Genomic DNA, 18,431 nt, shown 5'->3' on the forward strand with positions numbered 1-18,431 from the left:
ACCCCAACACAAAGATTTGTGTCATTTCATTGGTTTACAAATTCAGTTCTCAGCAATTTAATTCAGTCACTGATGAACTATTTTAATTATTTTCCCCTCTAAACTGCCAGAAAGCTCATTGCGGCTTTACTGAAGAGTTTTCTCCGCTATAATAATGAGTAGAGTAGTGTCGTCATGTGAGAGTGGGCGGAGCCTGAGCGCTCAGAAACACCGCTGCTGCAGGAGTTCAAACAAACACAACTCCATCTGACAGCGCGCGCGCACTCTCTGGCTCTCAGTTAACTACTGCAAACCACGTATAACACTTCACGAATGTGATATTAAAAGACAAAGCCGGTCTCGGGGCCTTCGATGTAAATAACGATGGAACAAGAGGAGAGTAAGATATCGGTGTGGGTCTGCCGGGAGGAGAAGTTGGTGTCCGGGCTCTCCAGACGCACCACCTGCGCGGATGTAGTCAAAGTGCTGCTGGAGGACCAGAACTTCCAACAGGGTGCGATGCTCAGTGGTCCTCCGCAGTCCTACTGCATCGTGGAGAAATGGAGAGGGTTTGAGCGGATTCTGCCGAATAAAACGAAAATCTTACGGCTGTGGAGCGCATGGGGGGACGAGCAGGAGAATGTGCGCTTCGTCCTGGTGCGGAGCGACGCGTCGCTGCCCAACAACGGGCCGAGGAGCGCAGAAGCGCGGGTTGTGCTCAGCAAAGAAAGCCCCTGCACCTCCAGAACCACCATGCCATTCTCACAGGAAAAACAGCGGAGGATTGTACGCAAGGCTTTTAGAAAACTGGACAAAATAAACAGGAGGAAAGAAGAAGTTTCGAAAGACAAATCCGCGGAGAAAATGGAAACTCTCGTTCATCTTATTATTTCCCAGGATCATACTATCCGACAGCAGGTACAGCGGATAAAAGAGCTGGATGGCGAAATCGAGAGGTTTGAATCAAAAGTTCACTTCGACAGAATGAAAATACACGGCGTGAACTATGTTCAGGACACTTATTTGCTGGACCAAGGAGACTCAAGCGCGCGTTCGGACGCGGCTTTGGCGCAGTTTGAGGAATACGCGTCCCGCTGCGACCAAGTCATTCAACTTCAGGAGGAACTAACCGAGAGGGAGGCTCTGATGGAGATCCTGACCGGGGAAATACAAGAGGAACTCAACCACCGGTGGATGAGGAGGAGAAAAGCGGAGCTTTCCGGCAAAGACGCAGAGAGCTCTGGAGAAGAAACGCCTCTGAAGGTGTCTTCAGTCGCTGAGGAATCGCTCCCGGAACACCTGACAGACACCGAACTCCAGTTAGAGGAGGAGAGGATCAAAACTCAACTGGATACTAGTTTATACATAGGGCTGCGCTTGAACACTGATCTGGAGACGGTGAAGAGCGACTTGGACATGAGTCAGGAGCTTTTGGACTCGAAGGAACGGGAGTTGAGGGAATTACTCGAAAAGGTTCACAGATTAGATGAGCTGGAAGAAAAGCAAGCTGAGGACGGTAAAGATGAGGGAGAAGCAAAGACACTGCCTTCAGTAGACAATGTTTGGGTGGAGCAGGCGAGGGGAATGTCCAAAACATGCACCAATGACGACGATTCGGACACCGGACTGAGTTCAATGCACAGCCAGGACTCGGATAATAACGCGCCTGTTTGCGAGTCACTCGTGTGACAAAAATCGCAGGAGTGGTTCGAAACTGCGCGAACTCAGGGAACACTGCGCCTCTATTTAAGGTTTCTCTCTTTATAAGAGAGGAACGCATGTAAATGATACCAGTGTAGTGTTATGATCGCCTCACTCTGTTATTGCCTCACTTGTACACATAGCTTGTAAGGTGCAACTTACAAAGTTAGAGCAAATTAACCAATGCATAGACTGAGAGATGTCCACTGTGTGCTGACTAATGTTATACCAAAACTATGTACTTGTGTTACGTAGCCTTATGTTTAAAAGTTACAGTTTGAGTTTTGTGGGTTTTTAGTTCATGCAGCTTTGCTCTTTCTGGACATTATGTACACATATTTGATTTTTGTACCTGTCTTTTGATCTGACAGTTTGATGCATTAGTGGTCATTTGTATGATTCAATTTGTTCAGAAAACAAAAAGGCTTTTCGCTGGTGCTTGAGCAGATCATACATGTACAAAATTAGCCACTAATTAATCAATCAGAACATAAGACACTTATGAAGATTGTGTTGTATTTCTTTTCTAGTAAATGCATCCTGCACCAAGTTGATTTTTGTCCAATCAGATACTCTCAAATTTAAAGGATTTTGTAATTCACCTGACATGCCCCGCCCACACTGATTGTTTACATGTTAGCAGTAATCAAATCAGACCAATTATGTCAAACCAATGTACCACTTTCTTCCTATGATGTTAGAGGGTGTGAAACTTTAGAGAACATCTGATTGGACAAAAAACCTATGCAGTGCAGGATGAGTCATCAATCATTTAAAACCATTCTGTCATATGAGAATCTGCAAATATTTCATATATAAAAGCGAGTTTCTGAAACTAAAAAAACACAAAACTCAAAACGCTTGATTAAACGGTGTCTTTAATTGTCTTTAGAATTATTTATTGTGCAACATTTACAGTAGGAAGCTAACAGCTAATAAGTGTTAATCACTTCCATCTTCACCAGCTGACTGATTAGAATGATTCACTAACAGCTTTTACAATTTTGCCTAAGCAGATCGACACGTTGTGCAGTTGTAATTAAATGTGCGTGCCAAGCACTGCTGTTTATTCATTCTTCTGAGGAGCTGATGCGTGAATCCCTGTTATCTTACACTAAGGAGAAACACTGAAGTGATTTCAGTGAGACCCCAGCAATTAAACATACCAGACATACTGGAATTTGCTGTTAAGTCATTTCTGCTTATCTCATTTTCTTGTCACAAGGGACTTCTCAGTATCAAATGTTTTTAGTGGTTGACTAACTAGACAGCGCATATAGCACCTAACAGCAAAATTAACAAGTGTAATACCCTAAAATGTTTCCTGTAGCATTTTGTAACAGCTTACAAAATAATTTAAAGGGACTACACTAGGGCTGCATGATGCTGGTAAAATTTGATATTGCAATATTTTATTATCCTGCGATTAGCATTGTGATGTAAATACAGTTTCACAAGATAGTTTGAATAGCTCTATTTGATGGTTTTCTGAGGAGTCCAGCATTTTTCGGCTACAAACAGAAATTTAATCACAAAGCAAAAAAATGCTTTTCTTACAATGCTTTGTCTTATTTCTAGTCCAAATATCTAAACCAAATTCTTAGATCAAGTAAAAATATTGCTTTGTTATGATAAGGCAAAATTAAGAGATTTTCCCTCAAAACAAGCTAATGTATCTGCTGCTAGTGGTGTAAGCTAAATAAATTTGTTTTCACTTTGGAATTTCAATATTTGGACTAGAAATAAGACAAAAAATTGTAAGGAAGAAAAACAAATCTTTTTGTTGCATAAACCATATAAATTATGTTCAAATACAGTGATTAAATACAATTCTGTAGCTCCTGGTCCACTATAATCCAGACGTAATATTGCATATCTTTGCGATGTGACTACTGCAGATGCATACATTGCGATATCGATGCTGAAACAATATATTGTGCAGCCCTAGATGACATGTAAGATTATTTTAATCACTTTTATATCAACTAAGCACAAATAGCTGGCAATGCCACTTTTTATGTGAAGGAGACTTTTGTGGAGAAAATCATCAGGGTGTTATATTAATTCAAACTATGGTCTCACATTCAGATTACCCTTGTTTCAATTCGCCTTTTTATGCACATTTAGGAGGGGGGATGCATAATAATGCAGTTACTGAAAATAAAAAGAAGTAGAGCTCTGCATTTGAGCCCAAATTCGTTGGGGCCCGATTTTTTTATGCCACTTGGGGCTGGGCTTCGGGTCAATTTTTACATCATAGCTAGCATGCATATCAGGCTCCGGGAAGTTTGAGCCTGCTTAGAGCAAACTTTTAAAAAAAGTTTAATGAGATCTAATGCGTGTGATCCGGAAGCGCTAGTGATGCATTGCATGTAGAGATTTCCAGCCATATGCAATGGAAAACATAAAGAGAAAAACTGCCAATGGAAAACTTAAAACTGTGAAAAACACTAGAGGAAAGGCAAACTTCTAGTCAACTATTCAAATAGTGACAACTTCAAATGATAATGCACAATGCACAAATTGAGTAAACTCACTGTGGACAACATACCGCTTGAATATCGATGTCACTTAACAAAACTAAAATTCACATTTAAAAACCAACATTTCTCTAAATTATTCTGATAAAAAAATAAGACGAAAAAAAACAACCTACAGCCTGTGTGTCTCAGGCCAGGGCCAGGCTGGGGCTTAGATTTCAGGCCTGTGCAGGGCTCTACAAAGATGCACAATAGGATTTATTAAACCATTAACAAATATAGGCATTAATGAACCAACCAGCGGACCGACCACATTGTAAAACATCTGAAATGTTGTTTTAATCATTCTAAAAAACCTTCACCAAAATCCGTCATCACAGTGGCTTAGTATTATAACCTCCAAAACGGTCTCCTTTTTCCACTTGACACAGAGGTCATCCAGACGTCTTGCTGTTTTTAGGATTGGTCTTTTTTCTTTATAGTTGTGCAGTCAAACAATCATGGGTCTTTTGCTCTCTTCGTTGCTCAGTTGTCCAGTGTGGTGCGCTCGGTCTAATTTGATCCTTCTGTTCTTTGCGTTTATATTCAACATAGTCCGGATCCAAGTCTCAAAAAATTGAATCATTCTGATATTCTGACGCCGACTTCTATTGTCAAGGTCTTCTATTGGTTCGAGTGCTTTTTGCGGGGATGTCTTGATAGATCCGAGGCATGTTGAGCTGTTAACTTGATTATCCTCGAGGTCCGATATTCTCTGCTCGTCCTCATTGACTCATGATCATACTGTCCAATTTGCCTGATATCTTGGAAATTAGATGGCGTAACGCCTGTAACTTCTTTTCAAGAACAACTGACACCTTTTCAGTATACAGTTAACTGCATCAACCAATAGCATAGTTTTGTTAGAAGCAGCAGGGCCTGGATTATCGCCATCTTGCTTGCCGATAGTGCTCTTGTTCTGGCGTGTATTTCTTCAAGCTAATCGAATCTTGACTGCGACCAAAAAGGCAATGAGGGACATCCTGATCACTTTCTCCTCAATTCTGTGCACACTTTAATCAATTAGGATGACAGTTTTGTTAAAGATTTAGCTATAAGGCAAAGAGCTCTTTCAGACACGTTTTGTCGCTCTCAACACATCATGTGATAACCCAACCTCCAGAACTGTCTTGACCATCTGTGCTTACAAAGAGCATCTCACACTTTTAAGAGTTACTATGCGTTTACGGCGGAAGTCATTTTATATGCTCAAACCTTTTCCTTCTTGTTCAAACTACTTATTTAAAATGAGCTGAAACAAAACAGTTCTTGTTTTTTTTTTTGATACATCCTAATTGTTTTATATTCAATCCACTTAAATTTATGACTTAATCAATGTGTTGAGACAACGTGGAAATAGTGTGGAAGCCAACATTTTTTTACAGTGAATGTAAGAAAAAAAGGCCTTCATAGGTTTCTACTACCACAGCAAACTCTATTTGTCCTTTAGATATTTGGTGGCAGTTTATAAAGAAGTGACAGTTTTGTTCTCTTTGACTCGTTGTATGGAAACTGCGCTTTAGTAATAGTAATAAACTTTATTGTTATCGGTTTAACCTACACTTAGGGACACCATACCTCTTACCAGAGGGAAGCAGTACATAATGTGGATATGTGGATCGTTCAGAGTCCTTTCCTCCTGATTAAGGACACAATTCTCATATAAAACTTGGGGATTAAAGTATTCATCATGCTCAACAATTTTCTATCCAGTCTTTAAGAGATGCATCAACTTAGATTTACACTGATTGTATGGATACCATGTGATATCATATCTGACAATGCTTCCAAGAACTGCTTTATAAAACAACATCATAAGCTTCTTGTACACTCTAAAGAGTTAATATGTAAATGTTTTATGCAACATTCCAGTTTTGCTCATAAATCTAATGTGGATCTTTTGATAGAACAGCTATTGTCTCTCAAGTATACTCAATAATCAAACTATCAAGACAGTGTATTTTCATGAGCTAATGCTGGTGAAATGCAAAGCTTAAGTAAACATTTGTATTGCTATGATCAGATGCTTTCTTAACTGCTTTTTTCAACACGTTTGAGCATTTTGTTACTGAAAAAACAGCATTTACATACACTCAAACAATTATTTTTGCTGCTTGTTCAAACTACTTATTTAAAATGCGCTAAATCAACACACATCTTGAGGTTTATTTGGGACAACTTAATTGTTTTATGTTCAATCCACTTAAATTTGTAAAAACAATCAAAAACAATTAAGTTAGCTTAATCGATTTGTGTTGGGACAACATGAAGGAATTGTGTGGAAGCCAACATTTTTTACAGTGCACACACTTTTTTTTGCTGCTTGTTCAAACTACTTATTTAAAACGAGCTGAATGGAAACTTAATTTTTTATTTATTTTTCTGGAGACAACATAATTGTTTTATGTTAAATCTACTTAAATTTGTCAAAAAATGTAAGAATTGAGTTAACATAATTTATTATGTGGATGCCAGCATTTACAGCTTAAACAAAATGTCGCTATCTCTTTACATCTGGACATTCATAATTATTGCTGCAAACTTATTTTGCTATTAATGAAAGATAGAAATAGAAGGATTGAATCAGTTGCAGTTCACTTATTGGCCACCACATCAATAAGTTTACTGAATCTGAAATATATGCCTTAAAACTCGCTTAATACATGCCACAAACTCCATTGTGCTCCAGCATGACCTTAGCACTGTAACCAACAGAGTTGAAGTTTGGGCAGGGCTTCCTTCCAACGCAACGCAATGTCACAGAGTTCAGGGATTCTGTGGTGTATGAAGAGGATTTAGGAGTTAAGCCTTAAATGTGATGTTTTAAAACGGAGAAAGAAAAGGGAAAGAACAGGCCGCCCACTTCATTCTCAATTACACTTCATTTTGAAACAGATGAATTATGGCTGTTGGAATGGCCCTGCTGCTGTGAATTTGTGTTGAAAAGAGGGTTTTATGTTCCATCCTGACTAGCTTTAATCATCAAAAGTACTGAAATTCTATGTGTCGTCTATGATTTATACTCCTGTTTATTAGTAAATAATTAGATGTTTTAATGCAAGGCACTGCAGGCTAAAACACTGCTTTTCAAGCACGTCAGTTCTGACATTTTTTCTGTTTTTATTGAAGTATTTTTTACTCTAATATAAAGACAACATACTAAATACAGTTTTGAGTGTTCATTTTGTCTCATTTATAAAATTTGTGTCTGGACATCTTACTTATAATACATTATTTTAAAGGCTGTTCTCAAAATGAGGAATACATCTCACTTCAACAGCTCTTACATTCACCAAATCTTCAGTTTTATTCATATCTGTACACTGTAAAAAAAAAAAAAAGTCATGAAAAACTAAACGTTTTTAACTCTAGTGCACTGTTCAAATTGACTACCTTTTGTTCTGTTAGAGATGAAAACATCCACTTAATAAACAGCTGTAAAAATGCATCAGATAAATTGTTTCCCCAATTTATTTGCATAAATCTCTCCTGATCAACTCAAATCACTTAAATCAACCCCAGTCCTGATCAAAACTACTAAATTGTTTAGAAAATTACAGAATTTCAACTCTTTAATTGCCAAATTAATAAATGATGTCACTGAAAAAAAAAGCACACAAAATTACTTTTTCAATATAAAAACTTTGATAAAACATAAAAAAATCCAGTCCACAATTACTTTGATATTGAAAGTACCTCATTCGTGGGGTGGTGGTGGGGGGGAGGGTAATTTTCTAAGCAACTAAGTAAGTTTTGATCAGGACTGAGTTTTGAAAAAATACTTATCAGATGCATTTTTACAGCGGTTTAGTGAATCTTTTCATCCTTAACATAACAAAAGAGAAGTAAATGTGTTCAGGGTGTATTGTAAAAAAAAAAAAAATCAAAGTATTTTCTTAAAATATTTGTCAAAATAAGTTTTGCACCAACAATCATTCTGCTAGCTGAAACTTGAAAAAAGTTATGGCCAAATTAGGACTGAAAATGAAAACATTCCCAACAGCACATAAGAGTTAAGTTACTTTAAGTTTAATAATATTAGGTCCGCTAGGAGTGAAGCATTAAAATAATCCAATAACCAAAGTCCCCTGTCAAATTAAAATAAATCAAAGTTTGTTTATTTACAAAAAATTGCTCATAGCTAAATAAATACATTCAAAGAGACAACAAAAAATAACAACAACAAAAAAACAAGAAAATAAATTGATATAATAATTAAACTGCAAATGAAACAAATAAAACTACTTAAAAAAGAGAGATGACAAAAGGTCATTCTCTCCTAAATTAATCTTTTAAACAAGAATAGATCTTAAGTGAAGCACATTAATTAACGATCCTCCAAAAACATAATAATAAAGAACAATCTTTTTAAAGAAAGCATAAACAATCTTTGGTCTGGCGGCAAGCAAGAAGTCTGATTTCAATTTGTATTCATTACTTTTACATTGCAGAGTTTAAGTTTTCACGTCAGTAATTTTTTATTTAGTCATTTTTAGTCAGTTTGATTAATTGAGATGACAAGAAAAGTTCATTTGACTTAACAAAAAAATTTATATTTAATAATTTTGACAGTATATATTTATACTCATTTTCTCCTGGGTGTTCACAGTATTTGTCTGAATTAGGGAATGATGAAACAAATCTTTTCGTTACAAACCTTTGACCAACTAATTTTGGTGAGTTTCAAATCAAAGACTTTAACCAGTGTTAAAATTTTCCATTAGCATATTTAAAAATTTTGAAAACACATCGTAGTATCCTAATGCAATCAATCAATAAAGGAATTATGATGATACTAATATGTCAAATGCTTATTAGTAAACACTTTAGAACAGGGATCACCAAACTTGTTCCTGGAGGGCCGGTGTCCTGCAGATTTTAGCTCCAGCCCTAATCAAACACACCTGAACAAGCTAATCAAGGTCTTACTAGGCATACTTGAAACATCCAGGCAGGTGTGTTGAGGCAAGTTGGAGCTAAACCCTGCAGGGACACCGGCCCTCCAGGACCGAGATTGGTGACCCCTGCTTTAGAATAATGGTCCATATTTACTAACATTACGTATGAATAATAGGGCAGCGCGATATTGGAAAAATCTGACATTGCTTTTTGTTTTTCTGCGATAAATATTGCGATATATAAATGGTTTCACCAGATGACTTAAAAACTGTCATTTAGAAAGAATTTATTCATTAGGATCAATTAACTAATTCTGTAAGGAAGTGAATCATAGAAATGTCAAAATTAACTAATTAAAACCAGAGATAACAGTGAAATAAACCAAGTTTTTGTTTTTGGGGAGAATCAAATAGTATTCAGCATTCATCAAAAGAAAAATAACACTGCAAAAGTCTTTACTGTATAAATAAACCCAATAAAATTATTCTTTTTTAAAAGTTAAAAATGGTCAAATTTCTTGTGCCTGAATACGTTAAAAGCCTTAAAAACACATGCAAAAAACTCACTCAATTTTGTTTAAACTCTGCAATAACTACACCATTCTCGGTTTCGGTTTCTCCTGGTTGACTATAATCAACTGAACATTGCAGATCTTGCGATGTGACTATTGTGGATGTGAACATAGCGATATTGATGCTGAAACTATATACTGTGTAGACCTAACAAATAATCTTGTAAAGCATTTATTAATCATAGTTAAACATTACATAATGCATTATTAACATCCACTGATGTGCTTGTTAACATTAATGCACCATTATTTAAATAACATTAATGTCAGCAAAGATGAAAAAATAGCATAACAAATGTATAACTAATAGTTTGTTCCTCTTAGTAAATACATAGTATTAACTAATAGACCCTTATTTTAAAGTGTTACCATTTCTTATTATAAACTAATCTATAATTCATAAAGAGAATTGATCAGCAGTCTTGCGAAAGAGGAGAATTCTGCTCATGCTTGGCGATGTGATTAAAGCCGAAGAGGAGGACAGATGATAAAGCGCCATTAATCTGGATTGGATTGAACCATTTTGTATAAACATGGGCTTCTGACGGGGTTGGAAGAGGTTCAGGAACAGCTGGACGAGTAGAGATGCACAATGTGGGACAAACAGCGGCTTGTTCAATCGCACCGAATGACATTCAGCAAAGCACACACTCATGACCTCTATATTGGAAAATGATTTATTTGCGGCCTAAAATAAAAGAATGGGATTCTGTGACGATAAAAGTCAGCGTCTTTATAGGTTGACAGGCTCATTAAACAAGCATAATAGAAATCACCAGTACAGTTCTGGCAGGATCACAGACGTGTCATTCAAAAAGTCCTTTAAGCACTTTAAATTATGTCTTGCGTTCGTTTTCGAAGGGGCAATTTTAATAACCGCTGTCATTCATTACAGGAAGTGATGCGTAAATGATTGGCATATGAAAATAAATACCTCAAAGGCAAAATAGTGTGTCAATTTTGTACTTGGCTTGCGGAATGAACTGCAATTGTTGTGTTAGATTAGGTTGAGTTCAATACAATGAAACGGACAAATTTGCTGGATTAAGCAGCCTTTGTTAGCTGAATGTAACTTAAAGAGAAACAGGCTATGCTGCTTTTAGCCTAAGGAATGGTAATGTGTCTTTTTTCTTGTCTCACAACTAGGTTAATAAAGCAACCACTACAAACAGTATTAACAAAACATTCAACAAGGTACTGAAAATATTTCTTAGAGATTTTGGCTCATATTGACATGATAGCATCATGCAATTTCAGCAGATTTGTCCGCTGCACATCCATGATGCAAATCTCCCATTCCACCACATGCCAAAAGTGCTCTCTATTGGATTGTGATCTGGTGACTGTGGAGGCCATTTCAGTACATTGAACTTATTGTCATGTTCAAGAAACCAGTCTAAGATGATTCACGCTTTATGACATACGCGTTATCCTGCCGAAAGTAGCCATCAGAAGATGGGTACACTGTGGTCATAAAGGGATGGACATGGTCAGCAACAAAACTCAGGTAGGCTGTGGCATTGACGCAACGCTCAAATGGTATTAACAGGCCGAAAGTGTGCCACAGAAAATACCCTCCACACAGTTACATCACCACCAGCCTGAACCGTTGATACAAGGCAGGATGGATCCATATTTTCATGATGTTGATGACAAATTCTGACCCTACCATCTGAATGTCACAGCAGCAATCGAGACTCAGACCAGGAAACGTTTTTTCAATCTTCTATTGTCCACTTCTGGTGAGCCTGTGCAGATTGTTGCCTCAGTTTCCTGTTCTTAGCTGACAGGAGTGGCACCCGGTGTGGTCTTCTGCTGCTGTAGCTCATCCACTTCAAGGTATGACATGTTGTGCATTCAGAGATGCTCTTCTGCATACCTCGGTTGTAGCGAGTGGTTATTTGAGTTACTGTTGCCTTTCTATCAGCTCAAACCAGTCTGGCCATTCTCAGTCTGGCCAGTCTGACCTCAGGCATCAATAAGGCATTTGCGCCCACACAACTGCCGCTTACTAGATATTTTCTCTTTTTCGGACCATAAAAAAATAATTCTTCTGACCTGTATTTCAATGATATAAAGATGATTAAATGTATTAAATAATGATTGGAATGTATTTCGGACCAATTTATTTTAGTAATTTAAAGGATAGAGGTACATTAAAATGTTTAATTTAAATATTATAAATGAAAGTTATTTAGTATTTCGGATCAGTAATGCAATTTTTAAATACATGTTTAAAAAAAAAAAACAACAACAACAACAAAGCATTTTTTTACTAGACATCTTACAAATTACATTCATTTCACTTGAATGCTCATAAAATAATTTAAACAATTGTAAAATATGTTATAATATAACATCATACTAAAGGTTTACGGAAAAATATTAAGTGGCACAAGTGTATTATTTTGATAAAAATAATATTGATAATAATAGTATTAATAAAAATTCAATAATTCTTGATCAATCAATATAGAACTGTAGTGACAATGCTTAACATCATCATATAATAACATACATTTACACAGAAAATGGTTTCTATAAACAGCAATAACATTACTGCATTTTCAATCAAGTTAATTTTAGTCTTCAGGTCTTGCTGCACAAAAATCAAAATACATATTAACTCTGTTAGTCTTTTGTGTAGCTGAAATTCTGCAAAAAGATTAAACACGGTGCTTTTCTGTCCTTCCCACACCTAAGGTGAATTCCAGTGTTTGTGTCAAATTCAGTGTGTAGTGAAGCAAAACCAACAGTTTTCAGTCTGTTCAGCTGATCAACGTCTTATACATTCAACAGCTGAGAACCCAACACTGCAAGATTAACATAAAGCACATTACAACACCCACAGACACAAACCTGTTTGTATGGAAAAGGAATGGCGGGTGACATAACATGACACTGCATGTTAGAGAAATGAGCTGAAAATGATGCTCATTTATTTGGAAAAAGTTCTCACAAAACACAATACAGATGTGCCATGTGTAATATAGATGGCTTAACTACAAGATTTCTTAGTCAGACGAACACAAAGTCACTGAGGGCCAAAATTAGATGTAGTCAAAGATACTTTCAAATAATCGTGAAAGAAGTTTATAAAGTGATTTTATATTAACAGGACGTAAAATAATAAATAATGTGACTATATGGGTGAATTAATGGAACATAGTCATTGTGTAAAAAGGAAAATCTATCCTGACGTGTACTTAAGGCATTCGCTGTGTAAAATTTATGCTGGAATAATTAGCAGTTCAATACGCTGTGGAGACCCCTGATAAATAAGGGACTAAACTGATGGAAAATGAATGAACACACTTACTAAAATATATAAAGAAACAGCAATTCAATTTTAAAGCCTTTATAAGGATAGAAAATTATGTGCTTTCATTTGTCAATTGAAAATGTTGTTTTCTTAACAGAAGCTTGGTTTTGTGTGGTTTAAAAGTAAATATGAATGCAAAAACAGCAAGACTTGGAACGGATCTATGGTTTGAAAAGCTTAATAATTGCTATGACATAAACACGTGCACATGCGGATTGAGCTCTGAAATTGTTTATATGGCCTCATGTGACTTTCACAAGAAGATTATAAATAATAGTTTCCTCGGGGAATGCCTCAAGAGAAGATTAAGACCGGCCTGTGGAGAAGTTTAGCTCAGGATGGAGGAAATATTAAAGTCAACAAAGAATCTGTCATTTCTGGCTTTCGTTTTCAAATGTGACGTGGCTTTTTAATAACAATCTGCAGAGTTTTTGTACTCTAATTATGCTGGTAAGTGAGAAAGAAATACAAAAAAGTGAAATGATTCTAAGTAAATAGACTAAATCACAAGAATATGCAACGAAAAACTGCATTTTGAAAGGTATGTGTAGTATCAAAAGGCCGCTTAAAATAACGTGTGAATTTCTTCACATTTGTCTGCAGTGATTTACAGTACAGGAATGCGAGTTTGTAATAAGGATTACTCATTTACAAAAGGTAAACACATCTGGCTTGTTGCCTTGACCCCGATGACTGCCAAAGACAAACCGTCAATGAGGAAACGCATTCTGGCGGAGACACAATGTTCCTTGCAGTGTGTTGTTAAGGTGGATTTGAGCTGCATTTTAATTCGGCTTCAGATTGAAGAAGGGTATTTGCAAAGTGTAATTACAACAAATATGTCTCATAATAATGGCATGAAAACATTAATTATTTTCCCTATTATTTATATTATTAATTATTTTAAGATGGCGTAATTTCAAAAATTGGGTTCAGATTTCATAATATACTTGAATATACTGAAGCTAAGCAGGGCTGCGCCCGGTCAGTACCTGGATGGGAGACCACTTGGGAAAGCTAGGTTGCTGCCGGAAGTGGTGTTAGTGAGGCCAGCAGGGGGCACCCAACCTGCGGTCTGTGTGGGTCCTAATGCCCCAGTATAGTGACGGGGACTCTATACTGCTCAGTGAGCGCCGTCTTTCGGATGAGACGTTAAACCGAGGTCCCGACTCTCTGTGGTCGTTAAAAATCCCAGGATGTCCTTCGAAAAAGAGTAGGGGTTTAACCCCGGCATCCTGGCCAAATCTGCCCACTGGCCTCTGTCCATCATGGCCTCCTAACCCTCCCCATATCATAATTGGCATATCATCACTCTGTCTCCTCTCCACCAATCAGCTCAGGCCCGGATTGGCTAATCGGGAGGACCGGGAGAATTCCCGGTGGGCCGGTCTGTTTTTTGGCCGCGAGGGCCGGTGTCCCTAGCTGCTTGCACTCTCAGCAGTCACACTTTTTTCTTCTATTTATTTATTTGACAATAGCTTTACTCTTTTTAATCATTATTTTGCCACAGTGCCGCTCTTTTTATTTATTTTCTCGCAGCCCCGTGAGAAAAATGCAGCCTGCAGGTTAACTAACGTTAATGGTGATGATGTAATGTAACTATCGGCCCTAAACAGCGGCACCTTAGTGAATATAAGAATTCGAATAAAATGAATAATACACCTGCTCAATGAAAATCAAATGATTCACTACATTAATAAATCTGACATAACTTGATGAGAAATCTAAAATTAGGAGAAAAAGATTGAGCCATCAAAAGAAAGTGGTGGTGTGTCTTAAGGGTCGCAAGTCATTAGTTATTTTTTACTCTCACTGTAATAGCGCCATTGTGGTCCAGTGGTAAGCACATTGCATTTCAATGTCGCAGACCTGTGATCGAATCTCCCGTGAAAACTTTTTTTTTTTTTTTTTTCGATTTTATTGTTAAGACATAAAATACTGTTAGGGCTGTTGAACATTTGAATTTCTAAAGCAGCAGTTTTCTTGAAAAAGACGTGATAGTGCCATTAGAAACTGAATTGGAATCAGTCTAAACTGAGGTGGGCCGGTCTGGCTTGAAACTCCAGGGCTGAAAATGAGTCCCACTCCGGCCCTGAATCAGCTGGTGTGTGGTGTGCGGTCTGGCGCAAAATGGCTGCCGTCGCGTCATCCAGGTGGATGCTGCACACTGGTGGTGGATGAGGAGATTCCCCCCCCATTGTGTAAAGCGCTTTGAGTGCCCAGAAAAGCACTATATAAATGTAACGAATTATTATTATTATTATTATACTTGACAAATTATGCAATATTGACAGCTAAAGTTTTAACTAAGTCTCAATTAACAACTCAATGATTCAAATGATTTGGTCTGAGTGACTACCTCTCTGCCTAACAACTCACAAGTTCAAACTGATTCAGTTAGAGTAAATTTCTAAGTAATGATTCTCTAATACAGTTGAGGCACACAGAGTGAGTTTCCAGTTAATGACTTGCTGAATCAAAAAAATCAGCTTTGATTCGAATGGTTTGATCAGAGAGAAAATCCTATTAAAAGTTCACTGATTCAAATGATCCAGTCAGAGCAAGTCTACAGTTAACAGTTTAATGATTCAAATGAACTAGCTTAAACGAGTCTCCAGTTAAAGACTCAATGACGGTGAAGGTCCGATCTAGATTTAAATGACAGACTCACAGAATCCAATGATGGGCTATGAGTGAGCCTTTGTTTAATATTTAATGAAAGAAAAAAATATTTATTTTATTTAATTACTGCTTTAAATTATACTATTGAAGTGAGTTTATGGTTAACAACCCATTAATTCAAATGATCCAGTCAGATTGAACCTCCAGTTAATGATTTAAATGATCTGCTCAGAGCAAGTCTCAAGTTAATTATTCACTATATCAAAATATCTGCTCTCAGTGAACATCCATTAAACAACTTACTAATTCAATTGATCTGCTCAGAGCGAGTCTCCACTCAATGATTCGCTGATTCAAATGATTTGTTCTGAGTGAGACTACAGCCAATGATTCGCTGATTCAAATTATCTGCTCTGAGTGAGACTACAGCCAATGATTCACTGATTCAAATGATCTGATCAGAGCGAGCCTCCACTAAATGATTCGCTGATTCAAATGATCTGCTCTGAGTGAGACTACAGCCAATGATTCAATGACTTAAATGATCTGCTCAGAGCGAGTCTCCAGACAATGATTTGCTGATTCAAATGATCAAATCAACAAATCAAGTCCGACACGTACAGTATCAGTCATAAACAGACAACCCTTCAAGTTTGAGAGCTTAGAACTGAAATATGTTACGGTCTATTTTAAGATAAAGTCTACCTCAGAATTTCTTTGAAAAATGCAGCTTAAAAGGATATAGAAAATAGCGAGCAGAGAAGAAGAAAGAGAGGAGAGCAGGCAAAGGTCAGTAGCCATGCTAAGTACTGACAGTCAGAGGTTATGTGAAAAAATGCTACATTTTTATATTTTATTAGTGCATATTTTAAAATGTAGGCACACAGATACCTGCTATGAAGGGACAGAAAAGTCCTCATGTCTGTCAGCATTTGAATACCATGTCAATCTGCTGATGGATCAGCTGATAGACACAGCTTTCAAACGTCCATGTAACCATTGTTGTAAACCGGTGACCACTAGAGCCAATTCCAGTCATTCCTGACGAGTGCATGAAAGCAATGGCCAATCAAAAGCGTTCTCTTAACAGCGCTTCAATTACAAGCGGGAAATGCTGCTATCGCCACATATTTATACATTTCAGTACAGACTCGTACAAACTTCTGACACCACCACCAGCACCGTGACCCATCATTAAAGCCTAACTGCTATAAATGTCTTAGAGCTTGCCTCAAAAATTAAGAACCAGATCTTCTCATAGGAAAAGTATACATGAATATAGATTTTAAACACCATAAAGATTTTAAACCCAGAAAAAGTTCCTTACAATTAAAGCTAACAGATGATAATATTGTCTTAATTAATGTTTAACACACACACACACACACACACACACACACACACACACACACACACACACACACACACACACACACACACACACACACACACACACACACACACACACACACACACACACACACACACACACACACAAAAACCCTCCAAAAACGTAGAGCAGGATTTCATGACCCTTAAAGTTTGTGAAATTTTTTTTTATAATCTATTTGTGTAGCTAAATATGAAATAATAAATGCCAAAACTGGACAATAACTGGCATATTTACACCACAAAATGATAGATATAATCTGAAAACAATTGACAAGGTGTTAAGACATGCTGTCCTTTTACTCAAGTGCTTTAATTGTGTACACTGTATTTTAGCATTAATGGTGTTGTCAGCACGCCTGATATGAGGACAAGCTGACATTATGACAAAAGCGCCGTTTCCCAGAGCACCTGCAGTACAGTAAATGTCTTGAATCGAAAACACAGGGTGGAGGAAAATTCAAGGGGAGCTGAACAGGTTTTCGACAGAACAAGTCAGGGCACTTGCTCTAGAGAAGAAAAAAAATATTTACCTGTTAGCGATTGTAATCTCAATCTCAAATACGAGGTGCTAATGTTACCCTCAACACGACATGGTAGTAAACATCCATTCTTACAGGAAAAGACCACTTTTTTTTGGAAATGAGCTCAATTTGGGCTCTTGTTTGGGTTAAAAGTTTAAGATTTACCATTTTTGAATTCATTCAGATGGTATCTGGATCTGGCAAGAGCATTTTTTTTGCTTAGCATAGATCATTGAATGGAATCAGACCATTAGAATCTCGCTCAACAATGAGCAAAGAATTTAGATAATTTTCCTACTTAAAGCTCGACTCTTATGTAGTCAACTATCAAAAGTCTTTGATCATTTTTTAGAGCAATCCTAATGGTCTAATCCGATTCAATGATTTATGCTAAGCCAAGCAGAGATCGGCCAAATTGATAAAAAAAATGGTAAAACTCAAATCTTGTAAAATTTCCAAACAACATAGAGATCATATTGGGCTTATAGAGCTAAATGTTTGAGACTTTTCATTTTTGAATCCATTCAGACAATATCTGGATCTGGCGGGAGCATTTTTAGCTTAGTTTAGCACCTTTTGTTAAATAATTTTGAACTGCAATAAAATACCTGCACATTTTTCATACTGCTTCTTTTGTTTGCATACCACTGAATTATGGTCATTTTACATTTATTAACATTTTTGAAATATTGAAATTCTAGATTCACAGACATCATTTTTGCAAGTAAAAATCTTCTACTGTTCCAATCGGGCCGATTGGAAAAAATCCTTATTGTTGAACCCTGCATTTCCTCTCAAAACACAGACAAGTGGTTTAAGGAACCAGTTAATTGCGCATACATTAGATGGCAAATCCTACATCTGACCCCGAGGAGGAGCAAATATAAGCGCATGCTGACAGATGA

General features: G+C 36.9%; 1 protein-coding gene across 1 annotated transcript; it reads left to right on the top strand.

Annotated features, from left to right (window-relative positions):
- The first annotated feature begins 232 nt into the window (after positions 1-232).
- Positions 233-2,860, top strand: rassf10a (Ras association domain family member 10a). Its single transcript, XM_087312039.1, has one exon. It carries the CDS (start codon positions 364-366, stop codon positions 1,666-1,668), a length of 1,305 nt encoding a protein of 434 aa, XP_087168165.1. The 5' UTR covers positions 233-363; the 3' UTR covers positions 1,669-2,860.
- Positions 2,861-18,431: the final 15,571 nt, after the last annotated feature.

The sequence above is a fragment of the Danio rerio genome, chromosome 25 (genome assembly GCF_052040795.2).
Source record: "Danio rerio strain M-AB ecotype USA chromosome 25, GRCz13ab, whole genome shotgun sequence".
NCBI lineage: Eukaryota > Metazoa > Chordata > Actinopteri > Cypriniformes > Danionidae > Danio > Danio rerio.

Coding starts and splice junctions, on each gene's coding strand:
- rassf10a (XM_087312039.1), top strand. CDS start 364: ATGGAACAAGAGGAGAGTAAGATATCGGTGTGGGTCTGCCGGGAGGAG.